At 51.2% G+C, this 22,658-nt stretch overlaps 1 protein-coding gene and 1 non-coding gene across 3 annotated transcripts in view; both read left to right on the top strand.

Annotated features, from left to right (window-relative positions):
• The window catches only part of Slco2b1 (solute carrier organic anion transporter family member 2B1), a 50,874-nt gene extending 32,443 nt beyond the window's left edge, over positions 1-18,431 (top strand). For both annotated transcript variants that reach the window (XM_052157769.1, XM_052157775.1), the window contains exons 8-14: positions 5,115-5,208; positions 8,875-9,232; positions 11,199-11,364; positions 13,390-13,553; positions 14,432-14,496; positions 14,776-14,896; positions 15,806-18,431. In XM_052157769.1, the coding sequence (XP_052013729.1) occupies positions 5,115-5,208; positions 8,875-9,232; positions 11,199-11,364; positions 13,390-13,553; positions 14,432-14,496; positions 14,776-14,896; positions 15,806-15,941 (1,104 nt within the window). In that variant the 3' untranslated portion in view covers positions 15,942-18,431. The remainder of the gene's footprint in view (positions 1-5,114; positions 5,209-8,874; positions 9,233-11,198; positions 11,365-13,389; positions 13,554-14,431; positions 14,497-14,775; positions 14,897-15,805) is intronic.
• Positions 18,432-22,324: 3,893 nt separating this feature from the next.
• Positions 22,325-22,450, top strand: LOC127676525 (small nucleolar RNA SNORA41). Its single transcript, XR_007975998.1, has one exon. It is a non-coding gene; the product is annotated as a small nucleolar RNA SNORA41 (small nucleolar RNA).
• The last annotated feature ends 208 nt before the right edge of the window (positions 22,451-22,658 follow it).

The following is a 22,658-nucleotide window of genomic DNA, read 5'->3' on the forward strand; positions in this document are numbered from 1 at the left end:
TTTTCACCAGCCATTCTGACTGGAGCAAGGCGACTGACCACTCTGCTTCTAATTTGTTCTTCAAAACCTTCCTTCCATTATATCCTGAAGAGAGCTTGAAGCAGTTCTCCCCAAAGCCAGGTCTGGGGTTAAGTAAAAGAGAAGGGATTAAGTTAGCGTGTATTATGTTCTTCCTGTCCCTCTGCTGGGTCCTGTGTGTGTGTTATCTCATTTAATCCCTACTGCCTGTGCAGCAGATACAGTTCCTATGTTCTGCTTGCCCCTGAAGGATTTGAGTTGCAGAGATTGAATAGCATGATCACATGGCGGATGAACGCCACTGAGGCTCGGTTCCAGGAGAACCCCTTCTCCACTCACTCTCTCAACTGCTCAGTCCATCAAGATGAAAGAGTGGCGGAAACATGAATAGGAGCAATGGATAATGAGAGCGTTGCATGTCAATCCATGAGTGGAGAGATCTAGGGAAGGACAAGGGAGCCACTCACTGATCAGCACTTCTGAGGGCCTGCTGCAGGACCCCTCAGCAGAAGAAGCTGCTCCAGTGCTCTGCCCCGCCCCCTTAGACAGCCCCCAGGTCTCAGAGATCTAGTGTCTGTGACTACTCTGTGATGACACTGGGTAGAAACTGAGAGCTGGCAAGGAGTTCCTTATGAGCTGGCAGCCCAGCTCTGGCTCCGTAGACTGGGACCCAGCCCCGGGATGAAGCTGTCTAGGACCTCAGCTGTGCCCAAAGATAGCTGCAGGACGGCTAGAGGCCCACAGCAAGTCCTTGTTCACGGCGTGTATGTCCCACAGGCCTGCAGATGTCAGCACCAAGCCCCCAAGAGAGGAAGTTCTTCCAGGCTTGCTGACCTGGGCAAACCGCAGGCCAGATGGGCCACCCAAGCCCCGCTTTGAGCAGCACAGCGCTTCCTGCCTGAAGAGCCCACTATGAGTCAGCGGTCCTCAAAACAGATGACGGTCAAAAGGTGGAAACAAATTGGGATGTAGGAACCTAGGGTAGAAAGGGCTCTTGACACCTAGAAGAAATTTCCATCCCTTCATCTGGCCATAGACCACCAAGGTGTGGCCACAGTCTGTCACGTGTCCCCAGCTGCTTCCCAGGGAGTACCGCTGTAGTCAGGTTGCAGTGGCACCCACGGTCTATCCTCCTCCACACCTCGGTTATGCTGTGCCCTGCTCCACCCAATCCTTCCCAGATGAACACCTCTCCTGACACCCCTCCCCTGCCAGCCCCTACAGATCTGTCCCTAAACCCCATGTCCTCTTCCACAACATGCTGGGGCACTGAGGAACCTGAGTGTGACGGTCTGTTCTGTCATGGAGTCATCTCCCACTTGTGTTGTCTCCGCCAAACAAGTGCGGTCAGACAGCGCCTGAGCTGAAACGCTGGGGCAGATGTGAAAGCTCACCAAACGTGACAGGGAAGTGCATGCAAGGGGCAGGTCACACTGTAACCAGGACGTGAAGCTGGCCAGATTCCTCTTGCTCTCAAAGGCAAGCCTGCCCCGCCCTGGCGGGGACATGTGAGGAAGTTGTCAGTTTGTCTGTCTGTCTGTCTGTCTGTGACATCCAGCTTCTCCTACTTTCTTACACTCTTCCACTCTTTCCCTCAACTGTCCAGGCCCTTACCCTGGCCACTGTAGCCAGGACTAAGAAAGAAAACATGCCTTGGTCTATGACAGCATGTTCAAAAGAGGTGTCAGCCAAGTCGTGCATGTGATGCTTAATCTCTAGTAGCTACACTCAAAAGTCAAATTTATTTTAATGATAAATTTAGACTGGGCATAATGTCACAGGCTTGAAATCCCAGCCCTTGAGAGGCAGGAGGATTAGGAGTTTGGAGTCAGCTCTATGTGATAGCTTATGCCTGTTATCCCAGCACTCCTGCATCTGAGGCAGGAGGATTAGGAGTTTGGAGTCAGCTGTATGTGATAGTTTATGCCTGTAATCCTAGCACGCTTGCATCTGAGGCAGGAGGATAACCATGAGTTTAAGGAACGAAAAGCTCTAGGCCAGCCTGAGCTACACAGTGAGATTCTATTTCAGAAATTTTAAAAAGGAGTTGGAGGTTGCCTTCAGTCAGCCTGGACCACATGAGACCTGTCTTATTAAAAAAAAATAATAAATTTGGGGACATAATAATGTAAATGTGTACTATTACACCTGTGATATACTTTAGTTGGACTAGCCATATTTTAAGTGCTTAGTCACGACATGTGACTGGTGGCTGCTGCGTTAGATAGCATGGTTCTGGCTGGCATCTCGTACTTCTAGCCCAATAGCCACCGTAACTCTGGATAGCTGTGAATGCAGACAATGCAAATCCTCCGGTCTCAGTTGCACCTCTTCTAGCTGTGTGATCCCCACCCTCAGGTATGTTTGCTCACATGTGAAGAAGCTCCCCAGCCACTGCCCTTTTCAGGCCCTGAGGAGGATGCACAACCTCGATCACACCTGTGCAGCCCTGAGCCCGCACATCCGAGGCCCCACATCTGCTGGTATCTCGCTCAGTTCTCCTGGCCCCTGGGAGGCTCCGTAATTCACTGCTTGACTCTGGACCATCCTAGTCTGAGGGTTGCCACCCACTGTGGCGGCATCTCCTCCTGCCCTTCTTGTTCTTCTTCCAAGAGCTTGGTGCCAGCGGCGGCAGCAGTAGCTAGTCAGAGCCATCTCCAGTTCCTCCTCCAGTGGAGATTTATCAGATATGATTTTGCTTCATGCTCCTGTAATGAGAGCTGCAGCTCAAACAGAGAATGAGACAAACACAGCACCTGCTTATACAGAACCCTGTACAGCAGTGAACAAGACCCACTTGTAACCCAGAAAAAGTCTTGACTCAGACCTATGTGTTTGTAAAATATTTTATTTCATTTCTATAAAAAATATCTATTTAATTTCTATTTTGAATTCCCAGTCTCCCAAATAATTCCAAAAGTCTGCCTTATTCTTTCTTAGGGCTCCCCCACCAAGGTAAAACAAATCCTATGACTATGCATCAGAGGCCCAAGCTCTAGGCACAAGGCAAAGCATCAGCCAACCCTGGTCACTAGGGCCCGTTTGGTTCGTTCCCCTTGGCATGCTTGAAACAGAGGCATCCTGGTGTGGCCTAGAGTTTGGGAAGCCTGGTTCTTTGTGCCAGGTCTCTGAGGCCCATGGCTCCCTGCTACTGACAGAAGCTAAAGGCTGCCTGACTCAGACTCACTTCCTGCCACAGTCTCGTGTCTGTTCTTTACCCACTTGTGCTTTCTGTCCTGTGACCACCTCACCCCAGGCCAGGAAACCCAAAGCTGTGCCTAGCTACAACATCAGGAACTGGAAAGGCAAAGCTCATGGGACCTAGCACGCCTGGATAAATACCTGATGGATTTCCCGCAGAGGCAGGTCAGGCTTTGGCAGCCAGTGCAGGGAGCAAGATGGGGGGAGCTTGGACAAGGGCTCTGTGCTAGAGGTGCCAGGTGGGATTCTGAAATGAGGAGAGAAAACTTTAGTCTCTTGGAAACTGAGGTGGGAAGCCGGGCACGGTGGCTCATGCTCTCAGAAACAGAGCAGGAAGTCAGCCTGGTAGGTGAGGTAAGACCCTGTCCCAAAAGGAAGAAAAGATAAACACGTTGAGAAAGAGGTATCTATAGCAACCGCTGAGACTCCTACTCTATGTCCACATAGTTCCAGAGAACTGGCTAATCCTTACAATGGTCCAAAGTCTTTTCCCCTGAAGGGGCAGGCTGCTGACTCTGACCTCAGGCTGCATAGAAAAATGTAATGACATCAGACCCACAGGCCCTTATCATATCAGAGTGCTTATCATGTTGGGTAATAAGGTTGGCAAAGATGTTGCTAAAGGTGATGGTGATGTTGATGATGAATGATAGTGGTGGTAGATCGATAACTTCGATGATCTGCTCCAATTTACTTTCCTGTTGCTGTGATAAACACCTCAAACAAAAGCAACTTGGAAAGGTAAGGGTCACAGTCCATCCTTGAGGGAAGTCAGGGCAGAAAACTCAAAGAGCTCAGTTCCAGCAGGAAAACTTCCTGAAGTGATATCATGGAAGAATGCTGCTCATTGGGCTTGCTTCCAGCCTCAGTCAACTACTTTCCCACGCAGCCCAAGCTCACTTGCCTAGGGATAGTCCCACCCACGGTGGGCTGGGCCCTCCTACATCAATTGGCAATCAAGAAAATGATCCACAGACATGCCCACAGGCCAATCAGATGGAGACATTTCTTCAGCTGAAATTCCCAGATGTGTCAAGTTGATAACCAAGATTAGTCATCACATAGTGTCAGTGATTCTGATAATGATGCCAGCAATGGAAGTATTGTTGGTGCCTGCAGGGGTGGTAGGTCTGTGAGCTGATGTCCCTTTTGGTGACGTTAGTCATTTGGTGACAGGGATGAGGCTGGTGACATTAATAAAGATGATTATATTAAAGATAAGGATGATGATATTATAATCACAATGTTGACAAGATTCTGAAGATGCAAGTAGCAACCATAATAACAGAGATGTCCTGTGGCTAAGACAGAAGCAATGATAATCACATTACGATAGTATCATCATGAACAAATTGGTCATCTAACTGGTTGTGAAGATAGTGCTGAAATGCATAGGGATTATAGGACTGATGAAAGCTGTGTCTATGATAGTAATTGTCACCAACATCCTGTTTAATTATGCAGCCTGAGGGGGGCTGGAGAGATGGCTCAGTGGTTAAGAGCACTGACTGTTCTTCCAGAGGTCCTGAGTTTAATTCCCAGAAACCACATGGTGGCTCACAACAATCTGTAATAGAATCTGATGCTCTCTTCTGATGTGTCTGAAAACAGCTACAGTATACTCATATAAATATAATAAATAAATCTAAACAAAAATTATGCGGCCTGAGGTCAGAGCATGTGAATGGCAACATGTTACAGCTTAACCACAGAGTTTCATTCAGTCTTTAAATCCTCTTGAGTACCTAGAGGGCCAAGAAGCAGAGGTATACCAGTAGTCTATGCTCCTGACGGGTGACAGAGCTCATCCCAGAACTCCTCTGTCTATCTGACTGCCATGTCTGAACAGGATCTCTTGCCTCCAGCTGACTGGGCCTGGCTATATGTCTTCCCAGGGTAAGGAGCTCTCCTCCCAGAACGAGCCTTTAAAGAAACAGGATGGATTGGCCCAGATTGCCCCGGACTTGACTGTGGTCCAGTTTATTAAAGGTAAGTGAGCCCAGATGGAAATGGGGGGAGGAAACCAGGGGTGCCTTTGAGATATCCAGAACGCAGTCCCTTAAAGCTTTCCCTTGTTACTTAGTCTCTTCTACTGGCCTCTCCTGAGCTCAGACATTCCTGGTCATAGACCCCTCTTCTCAGGGGTACTGGTGTTCATGGCCATCTTTCTCATCCTGCTAGGCCATGCCCCAAGAGCCCTTCTGTCCTTATGTGTCTGTATCCCGCCAGGCTCCCTCCATCCTCTGGGCTCTCAGGACCCTTGGAGTTTCTGTGTCAGCTCTGCCTGTCTTTCCCCATCCTCTGCCTTAAGCAGAGAACTCCTGAAGGACAAAGCTTATGTCCCACTTTCCTCTAAGGACGCAAGCAGGAAGCCCTGAGTAAATTCTCATTAAATCTCCAGGCTGTGGCATGGGGAGAAAGCCAGGGGCCTTTTTGGTTCTTGGTCCTGGCTTCTCTATGGCCTTGGTTTCCCAGGATAATTTCTCAGGACAGTAAGAAATAGACTCACTGAGGGAAACTTCATGCTAACCTGATCCTGACACAAGGAAATCAATCAGGCAGTTACCGGAGCCCACAGTGGGACCGGGCAGCGTTTTCTAAAGAACTCAATCCTGTGGATGTTGATTGAGTACTTGCTGTGCCCAGGCAAGCCAAATGGCCCTGGTGTAAGGCCTGCCAGGCACTGGTCATGTACCGTCTTGGGAGGTTATTTTCTGTCTCTAACCTGAGTTTCCTCTTATAAAGGTTGGGTTGCTAATGTTTGCTTTGCCTTTCTCAAGGATTAGCGTGCCGAGTAGAATGAAGCACACAGACAGCACCTGTCTACAATTCTAAAACCCGCCTATGTAGGGTATAGGTTTTTCCTATGATCACACCTTTTTGTTCTTATTCGTGTTTGAACAGGAAGTGGATCTGCTGTTTAATACCATTTACAAAAGTATTTTCCAAAGGGATCCTTTACCCTTCACCAAAGACATGTGTAGCAGGAAGGAATTGGTCCCAAATTTTTTGCCAGTTTTCTAAGGTCTGATGTTGGGGTATCTATCATCTAGCACCCCCAATTTCCCAGCATTCCCAGGAGAAGGGAATGTCTGAATTCCATGGGGCTGGGTCTAGGGGCAGTGGACTGCACTGCTGACCTCAGATCCCCCACCCCATTACTGCAAGGACTCAGCACACTATAGCATGGAAGAACATATTAATACCACACTGCCTCCTGCTCAGGAACAGTTGGGGCTGGCTGTGCAAACTGAGCCCTAGAGCTGGTGGTCTGGGCCAGCTCATCTCTGGACCGTCCAGCTTCTGCAGGCCTTCCTTGTGGCTGGTTAGCAACTTGGCCTCTGGGCAGCAAAGCTCTATAAGGACCTAGCTTTCAGCAGCTGTAATCATGGTGGGGGGGGGGGGTGCAGTGGCATGAAGGAGAAGAAATTCTTGGGGAAGACAACCCCTGGCAGAGGAAATTCTAACCTGATGGGGGAGTCACATTCTCTCACAGTCTGCAAATGGAGGGGGAAGCTATCTGATGAAAGAGACCAGACCAACGTGACAAAGGAGGTCTTCATTAGACGGGAGCAACATGGCCCAGGGTTAAGAGAAGCCTGTAACTTGTGGGAGGAAGCAGCACTAAGCTGAAGACACATTTGTTCAGTGCCTGGCCTCTGAGCTGGACAAGCCTGTTAATGGAGACAGTCCCTGAGTTGAGGAAGGTCCGTTGTCTGGTGGGGAGACCTTGTGCTGAGTGAGGGAAGCCCTGTGTTAAGCAGAGGCTGAACCTGAGCAGGAGACAGGCCCTGGAATTCCCCTTCAGGTAGCTAAGGAAAGGCATGGACGGCACTGCCCTCCAGGAATTTTCCATCCCTTGTGGAGAAGGCTGTAGCTGCTGAGAAGTGGGGGCTGGGCTCCCAGTCCTCTGCAGTGATGAGTGCAGCAGAACGAACACTGTGGAGCGAGGAGCCCTCTGGAGCCAGGTTGCCAGAAAGAACAGCATCCGAATGGGAGGGGCAGAGGGAGATCCAGAGGCTCTGGGCTGGAAGTGAAGAGAGCCTGGCTTTGCCCTGGCCTCTCTGCACAAACCTGGGTATGTCCCCATCCCCACCCCCACCCCAGGGTCCCTCTTCACTGTGAACACCAAGTAATATAAAAGACCAGTTCATGTGGGACTTCAGATGCCCTGGGCAAGCATGGAGATGGGGGCGGGAGAAAAGAAGGAAGGGAGATTGGGAGGAGGGAGAGAGAAAGAGGGGGTGACAGAGGGAAAGGGGTGGTGCAGCAGCTACCAGGAGTGAGTCTAGAGCCATCTAACTCATCCTAAATACAAGCTGAATAGCTATGGTCTGGAGGCCAAGGACTGGAGACTAGAAGGAGGCCTTCCATGACTGTAGGCCCTATTCACCCCTCCTGGGCTGACTGTATTTTCTGGCTCTGAAGGAAACAGGCCCAGACCTTGAGGATAACAACCAAGTTAGTCTGACTATGCTCTGAGGAGAGATAGAATGTGTCTCCTATAACACAGGGATGCAGGCTTTGGTCTGACAGGAATCAAAGGCTCTCTCGCCTGACCTCTGTGGCTGTCTCTCCTCACTAGCACATCCTGGTTTCTTTTCCTTCTTTCCTGTCTGTCTAACAGTGGAGAAGCCCATATGTCAGAGCAGAAAGTGTCCTCAGACATCCCTGGACACACTACTCACAAGAACACAGAACCAGGAGGGAGGAAGCTTACTACTATCCCGAGCTCAAAGGTTTAGCACTTCCAGGGAGAGCAGCCTGAATGAGACACTGAGGTAGACTCAGGATCTACCCAGAACCTGGGGAGGTCCCCACGACCGGAACAGCCATGCCCACTGCCTGTCCCCAGCCTGCTCTCCTGCCTACACCCCACCAGGAATTCCTCTCCAAGCCCCCTCATTCTCTAAGTCTGAGCTCTGTCCTATATCCAGGAGCCTCCTGGCCCAGGGTTCATTTTCTCTGGAGACCTGAGATTCTTCTGCTCAGGCGCTTGGATATTTGATCTGGCCCTCATTCATTAAACAGTATTTACAATGTATTTTACAAAATGACTAGTGTGCCCTGGGCTCTAGAGATAAAGCAACTGATACTGTAAAAATTATTACTCTGAAAATAAAATGGGGGTGAGCTGGCAATAAGGCAGCTAAATGAATAAAATGTGCAATTGGTTCGGTACAGTGCTCACAGGAAACATGCTCCAGCCGCGAGGAGTCAGGGCAGCAGTGGGCATCTGAGTTAAGGACAGAGAAGGGAGGGCCCAAGCCTAGGCTGGCATGGAAAGAGCACAACAAGATGGAAAGAACCCGGTGGGAGTGAGGGGAGGGAGAACAATCCAATAGAAACGGGGGAAAATCTGAAATGAGACGGAGTGAATGAAATAGACCCAAATTGAGTGAAGTAGACTCGATTCCAACAGACCCGAACAGAAATAAACACGTGCAACAAACTCCCACGTAACTCCATGAAGTCATGGGGAGAATTTCTGAACTGGAGCAGGACGGAAAGGAGTCCAATGCAATGTGATAGCATGGGACGCGCTAGAATTAAACGGAATGGAAGAGAGAGAATGGGGCGGAAGGGGTGGGGTGGACAGGCACGGACGCTGTGGCTGGCTGCCCACGCTGACCTCCTTCCTGCTTGTCCCGACAGTCTTCCCTAGGGTGCTGCTGCGAACACTGCGCCACCCCATCTTCCTGCTGGTAGTCCTGTCCCAGGTGTGCACCTCATCCATGGTGGCGGGCATGGCCACCTTCCTGCCTAAGTTCCTGGAACGCCAGTTTTCCATCACAGCGTCCTTTGCCAACCTGCTCCTCGGCGGCCTCACTATCCCCCTGGCCATTGTGGGCATCGTGGTGGGAGGCATCTTAGTCAAGCGTCTCCACCTGAGCCCCTTGCAGTGCAGTGTCCTCTGCCTGCTCGGCTCGCTGTTGTGTCTGCTCTTCAGCGTGCCCCTCTTCTTCATCGGCTGCTCTACCCATCATGTTGCAGGCATCACGCAGGACCTGGGGTGAGTGGGCATGCGCAGAGGTACGTGGTGAGGGGAGGCCAGTGAGCCGCCTACCTCTCCCACCCGCCCCCCCCCAACACACACACCGTCTCCCCCAGTGCCTACAAAGCCCTATGCAAGCCCCTTCCTGGGCTCAGGTACAAGCAAGCAGTGGTCCCTGGAAGGCACCAAATGCCCCAGAAGAGGCATGGATGGAACATCAAGGACAGGAGGCCTGGGAAGGGCCAGAGGTCGAGCCAGGGTGCAGCCAGCTACGGGATGATATTTCCAGGGATGCTGGGATTTGTGGGCCCACAGAAGTGGGATGGAGGCCACGCATAGGAGGCAGGACCCAGCGTAGCCTGAGGGAGGCTTCTGCTCCAAGCTGAAGTTAGGTTTGCCCAAGAAGGGACAAGCTCCGTGCCTTGGAGAAAGCGGGTGAGCACGGAGCTTGAGTCCTCCTCCTCGAGGAGGCAGAAGAGGTTGAGAAACCCCGCCTCTTCCTGCGATGACCTCATTTTAACTGGAAGGTGCACCGAGCTTTGTTTGGCCCAGCACCCAGCTAGAATTCCCCCTTGGCACAGCCTCCCCCACTCAAGTGCCAGGTTCCCTCACCTGGGCTCTTACACGTGACTTCGGAGGACTCAGCTCAGGGCCAAGACACACGGGCCCCACCGTCATCACTTGGCTCCATTCCTCTCCTTTCCCTCTCCTTTTCCCAAACAGCCAGGCTGTCTGGAGTAGGGCCTTCTGTGTGCAGGACACGCCCTACCGGCCCTCGGGAAGCCCCAAGCCTGAGCAATGATGTTTCCAGTGAAGCCAATAGGGTTTTTTAAGCAAAAAGGCAATGATAGAATCCATTGGAGAGATTGCGTGGAGGCTTTATGAAGCATGCAGGGGCTGGGGTAGAGGAGACTTGAGCCTGCTGGGTGTGTAAGAGACCCTGGCTCTGGGCAGGTGTCCATGACACTAGTTGTACAGGGACTTTCCCCCAGTTCACTCAACTGGTCTCAGGCCCTTTCTCCCCTTCTCCCTCAGTCTTGACATCGCATCTCACCCATATTCTCACCAAAGATCTTATAACTGATGAGTTCTGAGTTCCAGTTCCTGAGATCCATGGAGTTTCCCTCTTGTGTTCCACTGAGTCTCCATGAGATGTCTATAATTGGTTCTGTTGATAGACCCACTTTCCTGATGATACAGTGTCACCTGGCAAGGGTGCTGTGTTTCCTCCTGGCATGAAGCCAGGTCACAGCCTATGTCCCAAAGCCATCCTATTGTCCCCAGCCCAGGGCGCTCATTCCTTTAGATATAGCCTCTCTTCTAGCTCCAGCTCCTAGCCACCCTCAGTTCTCCAGCTAGTGCAAGAGCACCCCTGGGATCCCGGGGCAGGTCTTCTGGTGGGGGCACTTGACACAGTGAGCAGGACAGGAAAGTGACCACAGAGGTCATGAGACTTCAGGAAATGGCGAGAAGGGGGCATCAGCCCAGATTACAGAGAAATGAAAGGCCCAGAGGGAGGAAGGCACAGGTTAGAGGCCCTACAGCTGGTCTGTCTCCTTGCCAGGCCCCACCACAGCTGTACCTGGTTGAGACAAAGTAACAATTCAGCTCAAAGAGAACCCAGCTTGAGACAAAGTAACAATTCAGCTCAAAGAGAGAATGGCCCCTTCAGCAGACACTCACTTCTGGGAGGGATTTCTCTTATGTTCCATCCAAATACAGGAATATTTGCAGAAGCTCCCAGACATGTAGAATCCAGGGTTGAAAGGGCACACCGCAGCCTTTGGCCCAGGCTCCTCACACCCCCATTAGAAAGTTCCTTGAGCGGCAGCATCAGCATCAGCGTTCCTCGTTCCTCCCTCGGGGCACAGGGCATGGCTGCAGCTGAAATCACTGGCCACTCCTCTCAGTGTGGGAGCCAGGCTTCAGCAGGGGCCTGAGAGAAGAGAACCCAGCCAAACACATTTGCCTCCTCTCTGTCTAGTGCCCAGCCAGGGCCAAGCCTGTTTCCTGGCTGCTCAGAGCCCTGCTCCTGCCAATCAGATGACTTTAACCCTGTTTGTGATACCAGTGCCTATGTGGAGTACACCACACCCTGCCATGCTGGCTGCACAGGTCGTGTGGTCCAGGAGGTTCTGGGAAAAAGCCAGGTAAGGCCAACCTGCCACTCAACCTCTGCCTCTGACCCCCTACCCCTCCTCGCATGTGCTGTCCGTCACTCTGACCCTCTCCCTCTCGGTCTTCCCTCTGTGGCCGCTCGCTGCCTTGATTCTCTGCTTTGGCAAGTGCAGAGCCCTATTCTGTCAACAAGTTTCTCTGCCAGCTAGGGCTCAGGGAGGTGAGCCAGAGCTCCCAGCTGCTGGTCTGCTCAAGGAAATGACCCGCAGGAACTCCAGGCTGCAGATGGGCAGACGCGGTCCCTTCCAGTACATACGAGAATGGAGGAGGACAGAGCCCATCTGGGAGGGTCCCTGAAGGCTCTAAAAGAAGCACCATCTGTGACAGATCTTCCAGGATCATTAGGCAAATAAGGGCTTGGGATGGGAGGGCTTTCTAGGCAGGACAGCAGCATATGTAGAAATTTTAAGAACACACACGGCGTGTGGTCTTGCTAGATATCCCTCCCCACCCAGGTCTTGCACTGAGTGGTTTGCTGGGTGAGTTTATTAACAACTAGGCTACAGTTCCTAGGAGATGGCAAGCACTCACTTTTATGATGCCCATTGTATAGATAAGAAATGAGGTCTGGGGAAGGGCTAAGCAGTGCCCAGGGCGTTGACCAGAGCTGGGGGCAGAATCAAGGTCCCTGCTCCGAAGCCTGCACTGTGTCCAGAGGATCCACCACTTAGATGAGGGTCAGCGCTTGGGGATTCTTTCCAGCCTGGGATTGGTCGTCTCTTGCCACATGTCTGTCGGGGTTCATCCTATGGGCTCAGGGATTGGCTGACCATGCCCAAGGTGCACTCAGGTAGGAACAGAGTGAGATAGGGGACGGTAGACATGACTGGATCTCAGGCTTACCAGGCCAAGTCAGCCCTGTGGGGAAGACTGGAGACGTCTGTGAGAATCTCTCACTGTGGACTTTGACGCCTCTGAGGGAAGCTTGGGGAGGAATCTAGAAAGCAGTGTCCAGCCTTGGTGTATACCCCAGCTGTCCTTCCAGGCAAAGGAGCAGCCTTGGAGCTACCTGCCAGTCCTCTGCTTTGGCATGTTTCTCTGTGACCGACTGCCGGGTGTCACCGCTCAGTGGCCTACTTGGGATGTAACTGAAGCCTAAAGGCCACTCATTAGTAGTGTGAAGCCCTGTGGGGGCTTGGGGTTCTGGCAGTACAGCCTGCCCATACCTAGCAGCTCTGCATGGCAATAGGCAGACATCTTGACTACCCAGAGTTCCAAGCCCCAGCGGCCCCTCCCTCTGCCATCCTTTCTTCTATCATGAATTCTATCTCCTAAATACTTCACCTCAAAATTCTTTCCCCGTGCACCCTAGCAATGGGAACCTCTGCTTGTCACTCCAATCGCTACTGAGCTTAAATCCTTCCAAGCGACCACCTAGGGCTTCTCAGCCCTTCTCATACTGGGAATGACCAGGGGCTTCTTTTCTGTAGTAAGAAGTAAGAGGCCCAGGGGGTCTAGTACCCTATCCAGCAGTCTACCTTTGAAATGGACCAATCCCTGCACATCTGGCTGAGGCATCCAGTAACTGTGGTCCATTTGTCAAGGTCTGACCTAGTTCTGTAAAGATGGCTCAACATATAAGCGTGTATAGCTCTGGCAGGGGACCTGAGTTTAGTTTCCAACATCCATGGCCGGCAGCTTGCAACCACCTGTAACTCCACTCTGGAGATCTGACACACTCTTCTGGTCTCTGTGGGTACCTACACTCACATATGCAGACACACACACACACACACACACATACACACATCAGTACTGCAGTACTGGCCTAGGGAAAGCGTTTGCCTCACGCTGTGGCCCAATCCGAGCACAGCAACCTGCCTCCAGGCACCTTACTTGACTCAAATGATCACAGATCCACCAAAGGTCAGGGTCTGGGGCTCCAGCCAGCTCTGCCCCACAGGCTGTAGAAACTTGGGCACTTCCCAGGCCCTGGGCCCTTGGCCGGCTCCTACCCTTTGAGGCCCCTGAAGGCTCTCCTCCTTCTCCACACCCAGGTTTTCTACACCAACTGCAGCTGTGTGCCAGGGAATGGCCCCATTCCTGCAGGTTCCTGTGAGTCAGCCTGCAGCCGCCTGGTGCTGCCCTTCATTCTCCTGGTCAGCCTGGGAGCAACAGTGGCCAGCGTCACCCACACACCTTCCTTCATGCTCATCCTGAGGTGACCACAGAGCAGGCAGGGTGGATGGGTGGGTATCAAGGAGCCCCTAGCCACAACCAGCATGGGACATTCAAGGCTAGAGGCGAAGGAATGAGGGCACTTAAGTGTCCTAGGTAAGAAAGAAAGAAAGAAAGAAAGAAAGAAAGAAAGAAAGAAAGAAAGAAAGAAAGAAAGAAAGAAGAGAGAGAAAGAAAGAGAAAGAAAGAAACAAAGAAAAGAAATAAGGAAGGAAGGAAGAAAGGAAGGAAGGAAGGAAGAAAAGAATATTAGAAGTTAGAAGCTGGCAATCCATCAACCAGGCTGGCATGAGGAAGAATCTAGAAGGAGCAGACGCTTGCGGGGAGTTGAGCGTGCAGGCTGTAGTGACTTGAGTCCTCCACAGTTGCCAGTCCCCTTATCTGCAGAATAGGCCTGGTGACACGCCCCTCCCAGAGGTGAAGTGAATTGAGTGCAGAACTGACTTATAGGGAGCACTCCCTAAGTGCCAGCCATAGGCACCGGTCAGAAGCTGGTATCTGCCAGACATCCCGGGTCACAGCATTACAGTACTAGGGAAACTGGACCCGGTGCATGTGTGTCCCAGTGTCAGGTCTCTCCAAGTATACAACCTGGAGAATTCAGTGGGATTGCAGGATGTGGGGCAGGCAGCATATGCGACCCTGGTAGTCTGTATGTGGGCTCAGGATGCAGGAAATTGGGCTCTGCAGGCTGTGGAGTGACAGATGTAGGCTCTGAGCCTCCCCCACCCACCCCTCTGACCTTCAGCCAGGGAGAGATTGGCACAGAGGGTGGAACCCACCTATTGACAGCCTGCTGCTGCTTGGCACTGGGGCTGGGTCTCTCATTCCATCCTCACACGACCACGGCTTTCTTGGCAGAGGTGTGAAGAAAGAAGATAAGACCCTGGCGGTGGGAATGCAGTTCATGCTCCTCAGAGTGCTGGGTAAACTGCTTGCCCGGGGACTTCAGTGGTGGTTATGGGCACCCAGATAGCCCCTGTGTGCCAGGCCTGGGATACACAGACATGAGTGGGACCTCAGGGCTCCCAAGTGGGTGGGGTGACAAGGCCTAGCCGTGTGTTGGAGGTGGTGTACCTTGGACACACCGAGCTGTGATGGAGGCTCCCTCCAAGAGACCCAGCGCCTTTGTGGCTTGCATGTGCTGAGGGTGGGGACTGGGGAATGGTGACCCTCTGCTATCCACTGAGCCTCTCCTTCACTAGCCTGGATGCCCAGCCCTGTGATCCACGGCAGCGCCATCGATACCACCTGTGTACACTGGGCCCTGACCTGTGGGCGGCAAGCCGTCTGCCGCTACTATGACCATGACCTGCTTCGAAACCGGTGAGTACCAGGGTGGGAAGGTCCACGTCAGGGCATACCCATCCTGCAAGCCAGAGCCTGCCTCTAGAGAGACCTCATCTAGCTGATCTGGAACTCACTGTATACCTGAAGCTAGCCTTGACTTCCCAGCCTTCCTGCCTCCGCCTCCCAAGCCCTGGGATTACAGGCATGTGCCACTAAACCCTGGATTTTTTTTAAGTCACAACCTCATTTTGTGCCCAGGCTGTTCTTGAACTCAGTAGAGCAGCCAGGCTGGCCTTGAACCCATGACAATCCTCCCACCTCAGTGTTGTAAGTGCTGGGATCTCCCACATAAGCTTCCACACTGAATAGCTCCCCTATGGGGAAAATGACAGCTAAAGAAAGAGGCTCTAGGCTCTTATAAATAACAGAGGCATCTCTCTCCTCTAAGCTATCAGACAGCAGAGAGCCCTGCTCCTGCCCCTGGGGCTCAGTCTTCCTATCTGTATAATGGAGAGCACAGAGGAACCCAGAGGCAGGCTTGGATAACATAGGCTGGGTGGATGTAGAAGAACTTGAAACAAGACAAAGGCCAGCCAGGGAGTGGGTGCCTCTGTCTGAGCCACAGCACACAGTTCCTGCAGTCTGGGACTGTCTAGGGAGGCTTCCCTGCAAGGGGAAAGACAAACAGGAGCCTTCAGGAGTTAGGTGGGAGAGGGGAGTCCTGCTCTCAGGATATGCAGGGCTAGCCTGGGTCATCCATCTGTCAGTGACAGAGTAAGAGGGATGTTTAGTCTCTCCCCCACATGCCCAGGGTCCCTGCAGAGCTCCCTCTCCAGGCCTCAGAACATAGTAGCACCCTGGCTACTGACTACCACCCCTACCCTGGGGCTGAACCAGTACCTGAGACGTGGGCTCCTGAGTTCAAGGTTTCTCTTCTTCCCTCAGATTCATAGGCCTCCAGTTCTTCTACAAAAGCGGGTCCATGGTGTGCTTTGCCTTAGTTTTGGCCATCCTGCGGCAGCAGAGCAAAGAAGCCAGCGCCAAGGCCACTGTCAAGAGCTCCCGCCTACAACAGCTGTAAGCATCAGGACCAGAGAAGAAACCTAAGGATTCCAGGAGGTTGACAGTCGCAGCCCCACCCTGACCAGGAGTGCCAGCCACAGCCATGCATCCTCTGAGCCTTTGCCAACAGTGGACAAAGCAGCACCCACGGGTGTCAGAAGCACCGCAGTCCAGTGCCTGGACGTCCTCTACTAAACTGTGAAGTGACTTTGAACAAGCTTCTGGCTTTGCTTGCTCTTTGGAACCAAGGAGTCACTGTGTTGGCCATTTCTCAAGCAAGAGGGCCGTCCCCATTCCTCCCTGTCAGATAACCAACCTGGAACCTAGCTTTAGTGGTGGGAAGGAGCTGTACAACAAGCATCTCTCTCCCCTGATTCTAGAACAGGCCAACTAGATCATGCTGCGGTCCACACAATGCCTCGGCCCAGCTCTGCCTCTTGTGGAGACCCTCTCCATGCTTAAGTAGGAGGGGATTCCAGCTCTCAGGCTCCAGCTGTGCACATCTGTTCAGTCAGAGTAGGTGCAGGCCTCCTCTCCAAGCCCCTGTGCCCTACAAGTAGTGTCTATTTGGCGCCCCCTGGAGGCAGAGTCCAGAGATGAGATTGAGGAGGGCTTCAAATCCAAGAGGGAGCAGGACACCACATTTGATTGATGTGTGTGGGCGGGAACCTTAGCTGGAGTAGGAGAGGGGCTCTTTGATTCAGAATGTAGCAGCTTTTGTTGTCAGGGAGTCACAGTTGGGAAAGTGAGGTTTACCCTTTCCTTTAGAGGCCAGTAACTTCAGAGACCACTTTGTATTCAGACCTGCTCCTACTAAATGTGTATTGTCAGAATCTTGCACATTTGACCAGGGACCATCAAAATCAATGCAACTTTGGAGAATAGAATCCTAGTTCAGATGCCCGGGACTATGTAACTAATACCCGATACTGTCACAGCCAAGTCCGGGTGACCTCTGGTTCTCTAAGGCCTCCAGACCAATGTGAGGTCTCAGAACAGAGAACAAAAAGCCAAGCTCTGCACAGTGAACTATGGGGCAGCATTCTCGGATCAGATCCCTGGAGCCCCCAATTCTTTCCCAAGTCAGGCCTTGTCCTGCTCTCCGGCCAGGCTTATCTGGCCTAGTTGCTTCCAGGCAGCAGAAGAGAAAGCCCTGATCTGTTCCCAGCCAGGCCTGCTAACGCCACACACCCACCTGTGTGACCACAAAGGGAGCTACCAGCAGCCACCCTACTTATGTGACAGCTCTTGGCTAAGGGACAAGGGACTTGTTCCCTGTGCAGGAGAAGGGACTATAGACGCTCTCGTTCCTGTCTGGCACGGTGACATGCATCTGTGACCTAGTGTTTAGAGACTAGATCCAAAGTTCAGTGTGAGTCTCAACTCCATAGTGAGTTTGAGTCTAACTTGGACTACATAAGAATGTCTCAGCAAAGAATAGAGAGAAGGAAAGAGAAGGGGAGGAGGACGAAGAGGAGAGCCTGGTCGCCGAATTCCCTACAGTTGAGTGTTTAACCAGTGCCTGAGCCTACACTCATCAGGGCCAAGAATTTTGAAATCACTTTCACCAAGGCAAGTCTGTTAGCGGTTTTCTATTCTGTCTGTTCTCCTGCTTCCCAGGTTATACAGGAATAGCCTGGCAGTATACATACAGCTTATTATTAAATTTCTCTCTGCATAATGCCTATTCCACGACAAAAATTTATCCTTCTAAACTGCATTAGAGGTTTGCGTCAGCCACATCGCTTCCAGTTATTTAGACTTCAGCCTCAGCAGGTTAATTCACTCTGGCATCGTGCATTGTCTTCTGCCTTTATATTCTGGTCTAATTTTTCCTTCGACTGGATTGTTTCCTCTAGTAATGGTTTCAAAAATGGAATACAGTCACGGGGCTGTCTGAGTCCTCACCTGGCTCAGTTGTCACTCACGTTTTACAGAAGAGAAAGTGCCTCATAAAGGTTAACTGACTTGCTTGGGACTATAATAATACCATATATAACCATATACACACACGCACATACACACACACACACACTCACTGGCGGGGCCAGAGCTGGATCCAGATTTGTGGAAAGCAAAGCTAACATGTCTAATGAATTCTCTTTATGAAAAACAAGTACAGAATGTTGAGTGCAGGTTGGATATGTAGACCACATTTCATCGAATGCCTGAGACCAGAGTATTTGGGACTTGAGATCTTTTCATATTTTGAGGTATTTGTATGATAATCATGATTTCTCTCGGGGGTGAGACTCTAAACACAAATTCATCCAGGTTTCATACACACCTTATCCACCCAGCCTGAAAGTCATCGTGTGTGGTGCGTTTAGTGCTCCTGTGTGTGCTGACAACCCAACACCTGAAATCACGTCTGAAATATCCCACGCGTGTTACACTAGCACTCAGGAAGTTTGCATGTTAGCACCTTTCAGATAGTGGGTTTCATATTGAGAATGGTCAGTCTTTATAAAGTTAAATAAGAAAATAAACACCTAAAATGAGAAAAATACCCACTCCATCTAGAAAAATGGCATGTTTTTTAAAATTAAGTAATTGCCCTGCATACCTGTAATCCATCCACACATGCCTACCTTTATGATTGGAATTTTCCTGACTGGCTTCTGGCTCCGTATGCACTTATATTTCTCCAGTTCCTCCTCCACTCAGGGCCACATGCCACAAACAGAAACCATTACCTCAGTGTTTGGTTCTTAACATCATAATGCCAAATGAGGTGGGATGTGGCTGGGAGGTTCCCTGGAAGCATTCTAAAGGAGAGATGGCTCCAGTGACTTTCCTCAGCTTAGCAGTACATGATGAGGACTCCCCACTCCTCCTTGACCAGGCTCTAGAAGCCACCTGATGAGCCACAGAGGAGGCTGCAGAGGGGATGTGGCCCAACTGTCCTCCCTGTGCAGGCTTCCCACTCAGAACGGCAACATTTCTGTGCCTCACTGGGCCTGAGGAGAGGCCCAGATGCCTGCCAAGCAGCCACCTGAGTGGGAGCCAGACTAGGGGAACTGAGGGAGGAGACAAAGCCTTCATTCCACTCTGAGACCTAACCCTTGGGGAAGCTGAGAACTGGGAGCCAGCCCTTTGTGAGTGAATGCTTTTGGCTGCTCAGGTGAAGAGACTTAGGCATCCCCTCAAGAGAGCTGTGCAGCCACATGCCAAGAGTAGAGCAAAGAGGGTAAGAAAGGCTTCTCTAGACTGTTAGAGAACATGCAAACACACAAGCACGTGAGTATAAACACACATGCATACACATGGTACAGACATGTACATGCTCACAAATACATGCATACATATACATGTATACATACATGTGGGCACATACCCCCAACACACATGCATATAGCCAAATGCACATACATACAAACATGTATGCATGCACAGACACATAAAAACTCATACAAGCACCCTTGCATCCACTTACATGCACACGTAATTCACATGATCATGTGCACATATGCTCGCATGCACATTTACATATTCACATGTCAGACACAGAGTCTCACACACATGCACACACTCACAAAATACAAACATGACCATACACAAAAGCTAAACAATCTTTCATACATGCATTCACATACTCCATATAGTCAAATGCACACTTGCAAACACATAATCTTGTATAAACATACAAACACACTTACACACTCACACTCATGCACACACCAGCTCACACTTAGAGCAAAAAATGCATACGCATTCATGCATACATGCAGGCACTATGTATAACAGGCACACACAAAATTTTGTACTCACACTTTCACATTCGTACTCACACTCACACCATATGCACACATATGCAGGTACACAAGCATGCATGCAAATCTACACACATGTATACACATGCATACCCACAAACTCATGCACAGAAAAGCAAATAAACACACAAACACACACCTAGTCTTCTGTCAATGAAGAGCCTTGAGCATCTGTGTCTGACAGCCACTGTCTCTACCCTGCACCAGGCTCTACCCTGCATCACCACTGGTGAAGAGCAGCAGCAGATGGGACAGGCACCAGAAATAGCATCTCAGTGTCTGGCCTTCCGTTCCTTCTGCTGGAGAAGCTGGAGAGCTCCGGGGCCGGCAGATGCCCCTTAGGGCTGCCTCCAGGAGCCAGGGTCAGCACAGCACAATGCTCACAATCGTTACCTGCACATGCTGAGCATTTCCCCCAATCCGCCCAGCTGCCTTCCTTGTCCTGTCTCTACCCCTCTTCATTAAGTCCCATCTTCTAGCAAGGCCCAGCTCAAAAGCCACTACCTCCAGGAAGCAAGATGGGGAAGTTGCTTCATTAAAGACATAGACACCATTTAAATAGTTATAAACCAAGCCAGGTGTGGGGCGCATGCCTACAAAGCTATCACTTGGGAGACAGAAGCAGGAGGGTGGTGAGCTTGAGGGCAGCCTGGGCTACATGGCAAAACTTTGTCTCAAAATCTGAAATAAATAAATTAAATTCAACTCCCCTCATTTCCCACACACATACACAGATGTGTGTGTGTGTGTGTGTGTGTGTGTGTGTGTGTGTGTGTGTGTGTGTGTGTGTGATTTCAGAGGTAGGGAGCCCTCTAAAACACAGTAGAATTTTCCTCAGGTCTTTAAAGCCCTTTATATTGGAGCTGCAGAGACATCAGACTTAAGTTTAGAATACACGGAGTCTGCTGTGTATTTGCAGTGTGTCCCTGAACATCTGACCGCAGCCCTCTGCTCCCGGCTCCTTACCTGTAAGGCTGGTAGATTCGCCTGTCTCATCTCCCATGATTGTGGAGGCAGGTAAGATACCACCCCGGGCTCACAGGCTCGGCACCTGATGATCTATAGTTTCCTTCCCTTCTCCTGCCTGAAAGCATTTAATAAGCACCTGGAGCAGGGCGCGGGCGGGCGGGGCGGAGGCGACAGACAAGGCTCACCCCTGTCCTCCGCCCTGGCTGCAGCTCCCTTGCCTTCTAATCTCTTTCCTGCTGTCAGTGAGGGTTCCGCTGGCCCAGCCTTATCTCTCCCCACAGCCAGCCTGGGACGGCTTTTCACCTCCAGATTTACATTTTTATTGATTTTCTTCTTCCTTCAGAGCTGCCCTTCCCTTCTGCCTCCCGTTTAGCTATAAAATGGGTCTACTGTGGAAACTAACAGTTCTGGGGCCAAGCAGAGCTGTGCGATGGCCCGAGCACACTTCCGCCCCATTCACTCACTCAGATCACCCACCCACCCAGCCAATTTATCCCTCGGGCATCTTGGGACAGAGCCGCGAATCCAATGCAGCCTGCTCTCAGGAGAGCGCCCGAGGGCACCAAGGGTGCAGGGCTATCAGAAGGCTTTGGATGCTTTCCTGGAGGGCAAGGAGGAGCCCTTGAAACATTGATTGATGGATTATTCCATTGACTAGTTATTTTAAGCAGAGGAAAACAAAATGTATCTTTTTGAAAGGGCCAGGGGCTGCACCGTGGGGCTTTCGGGTGGGAGAGAGAGAGAAGGTAAGGTCCAGAGCGCAGGCCGGAGGCTAAGCAGGAAGCAGGAGAAGGCCTCGCTCAAGCCACGTCAGGAGCAGCGCTCCAGAAGTGGGACAGCCAGGCTGGGTTTTGAAAGATGAGCAGGGACTGGGTAGAGCCGGGAAGGGAGCTGGGCAGAAGAAGCTGTAGAGATAAGGGGAAGGTCGGGAGAAAGCTCCTGACAGGCTGAGGAAATTTCCACTCGTTCTGAACGCTCAGCATAACCTAGGGCACGGTGAGGGGCAGAGGCTGAAAAAGTGGGTCAGGGCCCTCAGCCGTTCATGCTCGCTGTCCCCTGAGCCCGGGCACGGAGGGAGCTGGGCTGGGCTCTGAGCCCCAAGTTGGGGTTCTCCTTCCTCAAAACAAGCCTTTCCTGTCCACAACACTACACATTTTGTAGAAAGGAATGTAGGTATGGGTCATTCTTTTCATGGAATAGTTAAAGGAACTGAGGCCCGGGGAGGGCATTGATCAGCAAACAGAGCACCATTACACAAGCCTGTTTGTCCATGCACATAGAAGGTAAAGACAGGGGAATCCAAAGTCCAAGATCGCTCTCTGCTATGGAGACTTTATGGCCAGCCTGATCCTAGATAGACACTGTCTCCAAATATGCACACAAGCAAACAAACAAAACCTACCAGCAAGGGGTGGGGGGTGGGAGGAGGAGGGGGAGGAAGAGGGAGGGAGGGAGAGAGAAATCAAGAGTTAAGAAGTTAAGAATGAGGCCAGGCGTGGTGGTGCAAGCCTGTAATCCTAGTACTTGGGAGGCAGAGGCAGGCAGATTTCTGAGTTCAAGGCCAGCCTGGTCTACAGAGTGAGGTCCAGGACAGCCAGGGCTACACAGAGAAACCCTGTCTCGGAAAAAAAAAAAAAAAAGTTAAGAATGCTTCCTCCTCTTCCACAGCTACTGGTCTGCATCTTATAGCAGCAGCTGTAGCATCCCTCTGTGGGAAAGAAAATGTTACACAATTTAATGCTTCTTTCTTAGCCACACAGAAAGAGGAATATGTTGACAGACACAAGGTGAAAAAGAAAAAAGAAAAAAAGAAAGAAGAAGGCGGCTTGCTACTGTTCCAGACCCGAGCTCTGTGCCCAGAACACAGGCTCACTACTGCCTTCTGGTCCAGCTCTAGGGAATCTGGCGCCTTCTGTGGCCTCCTTGGGCACTTACACACACACTTACTTATAAATAAAAATAAAACCAAAAGGTTTTAAAGAAAGGAAGTGGAG

The sequence above is a fragment of the Apodemus sylvaticus genome, chromosome 1, assembly GCF_947179515.1.
Source record: "Apodemus sylvaticus chromosome 1, mApoSyl1.1, whole genome shotgun sequence".
Taxonomy (NCBI): domain Eukaryota; kingdom Metazoa; phylum Chordata; class Mammalia; order Rodentia; family Muridae; genus Apodemus; species Apodemus sylvaticus.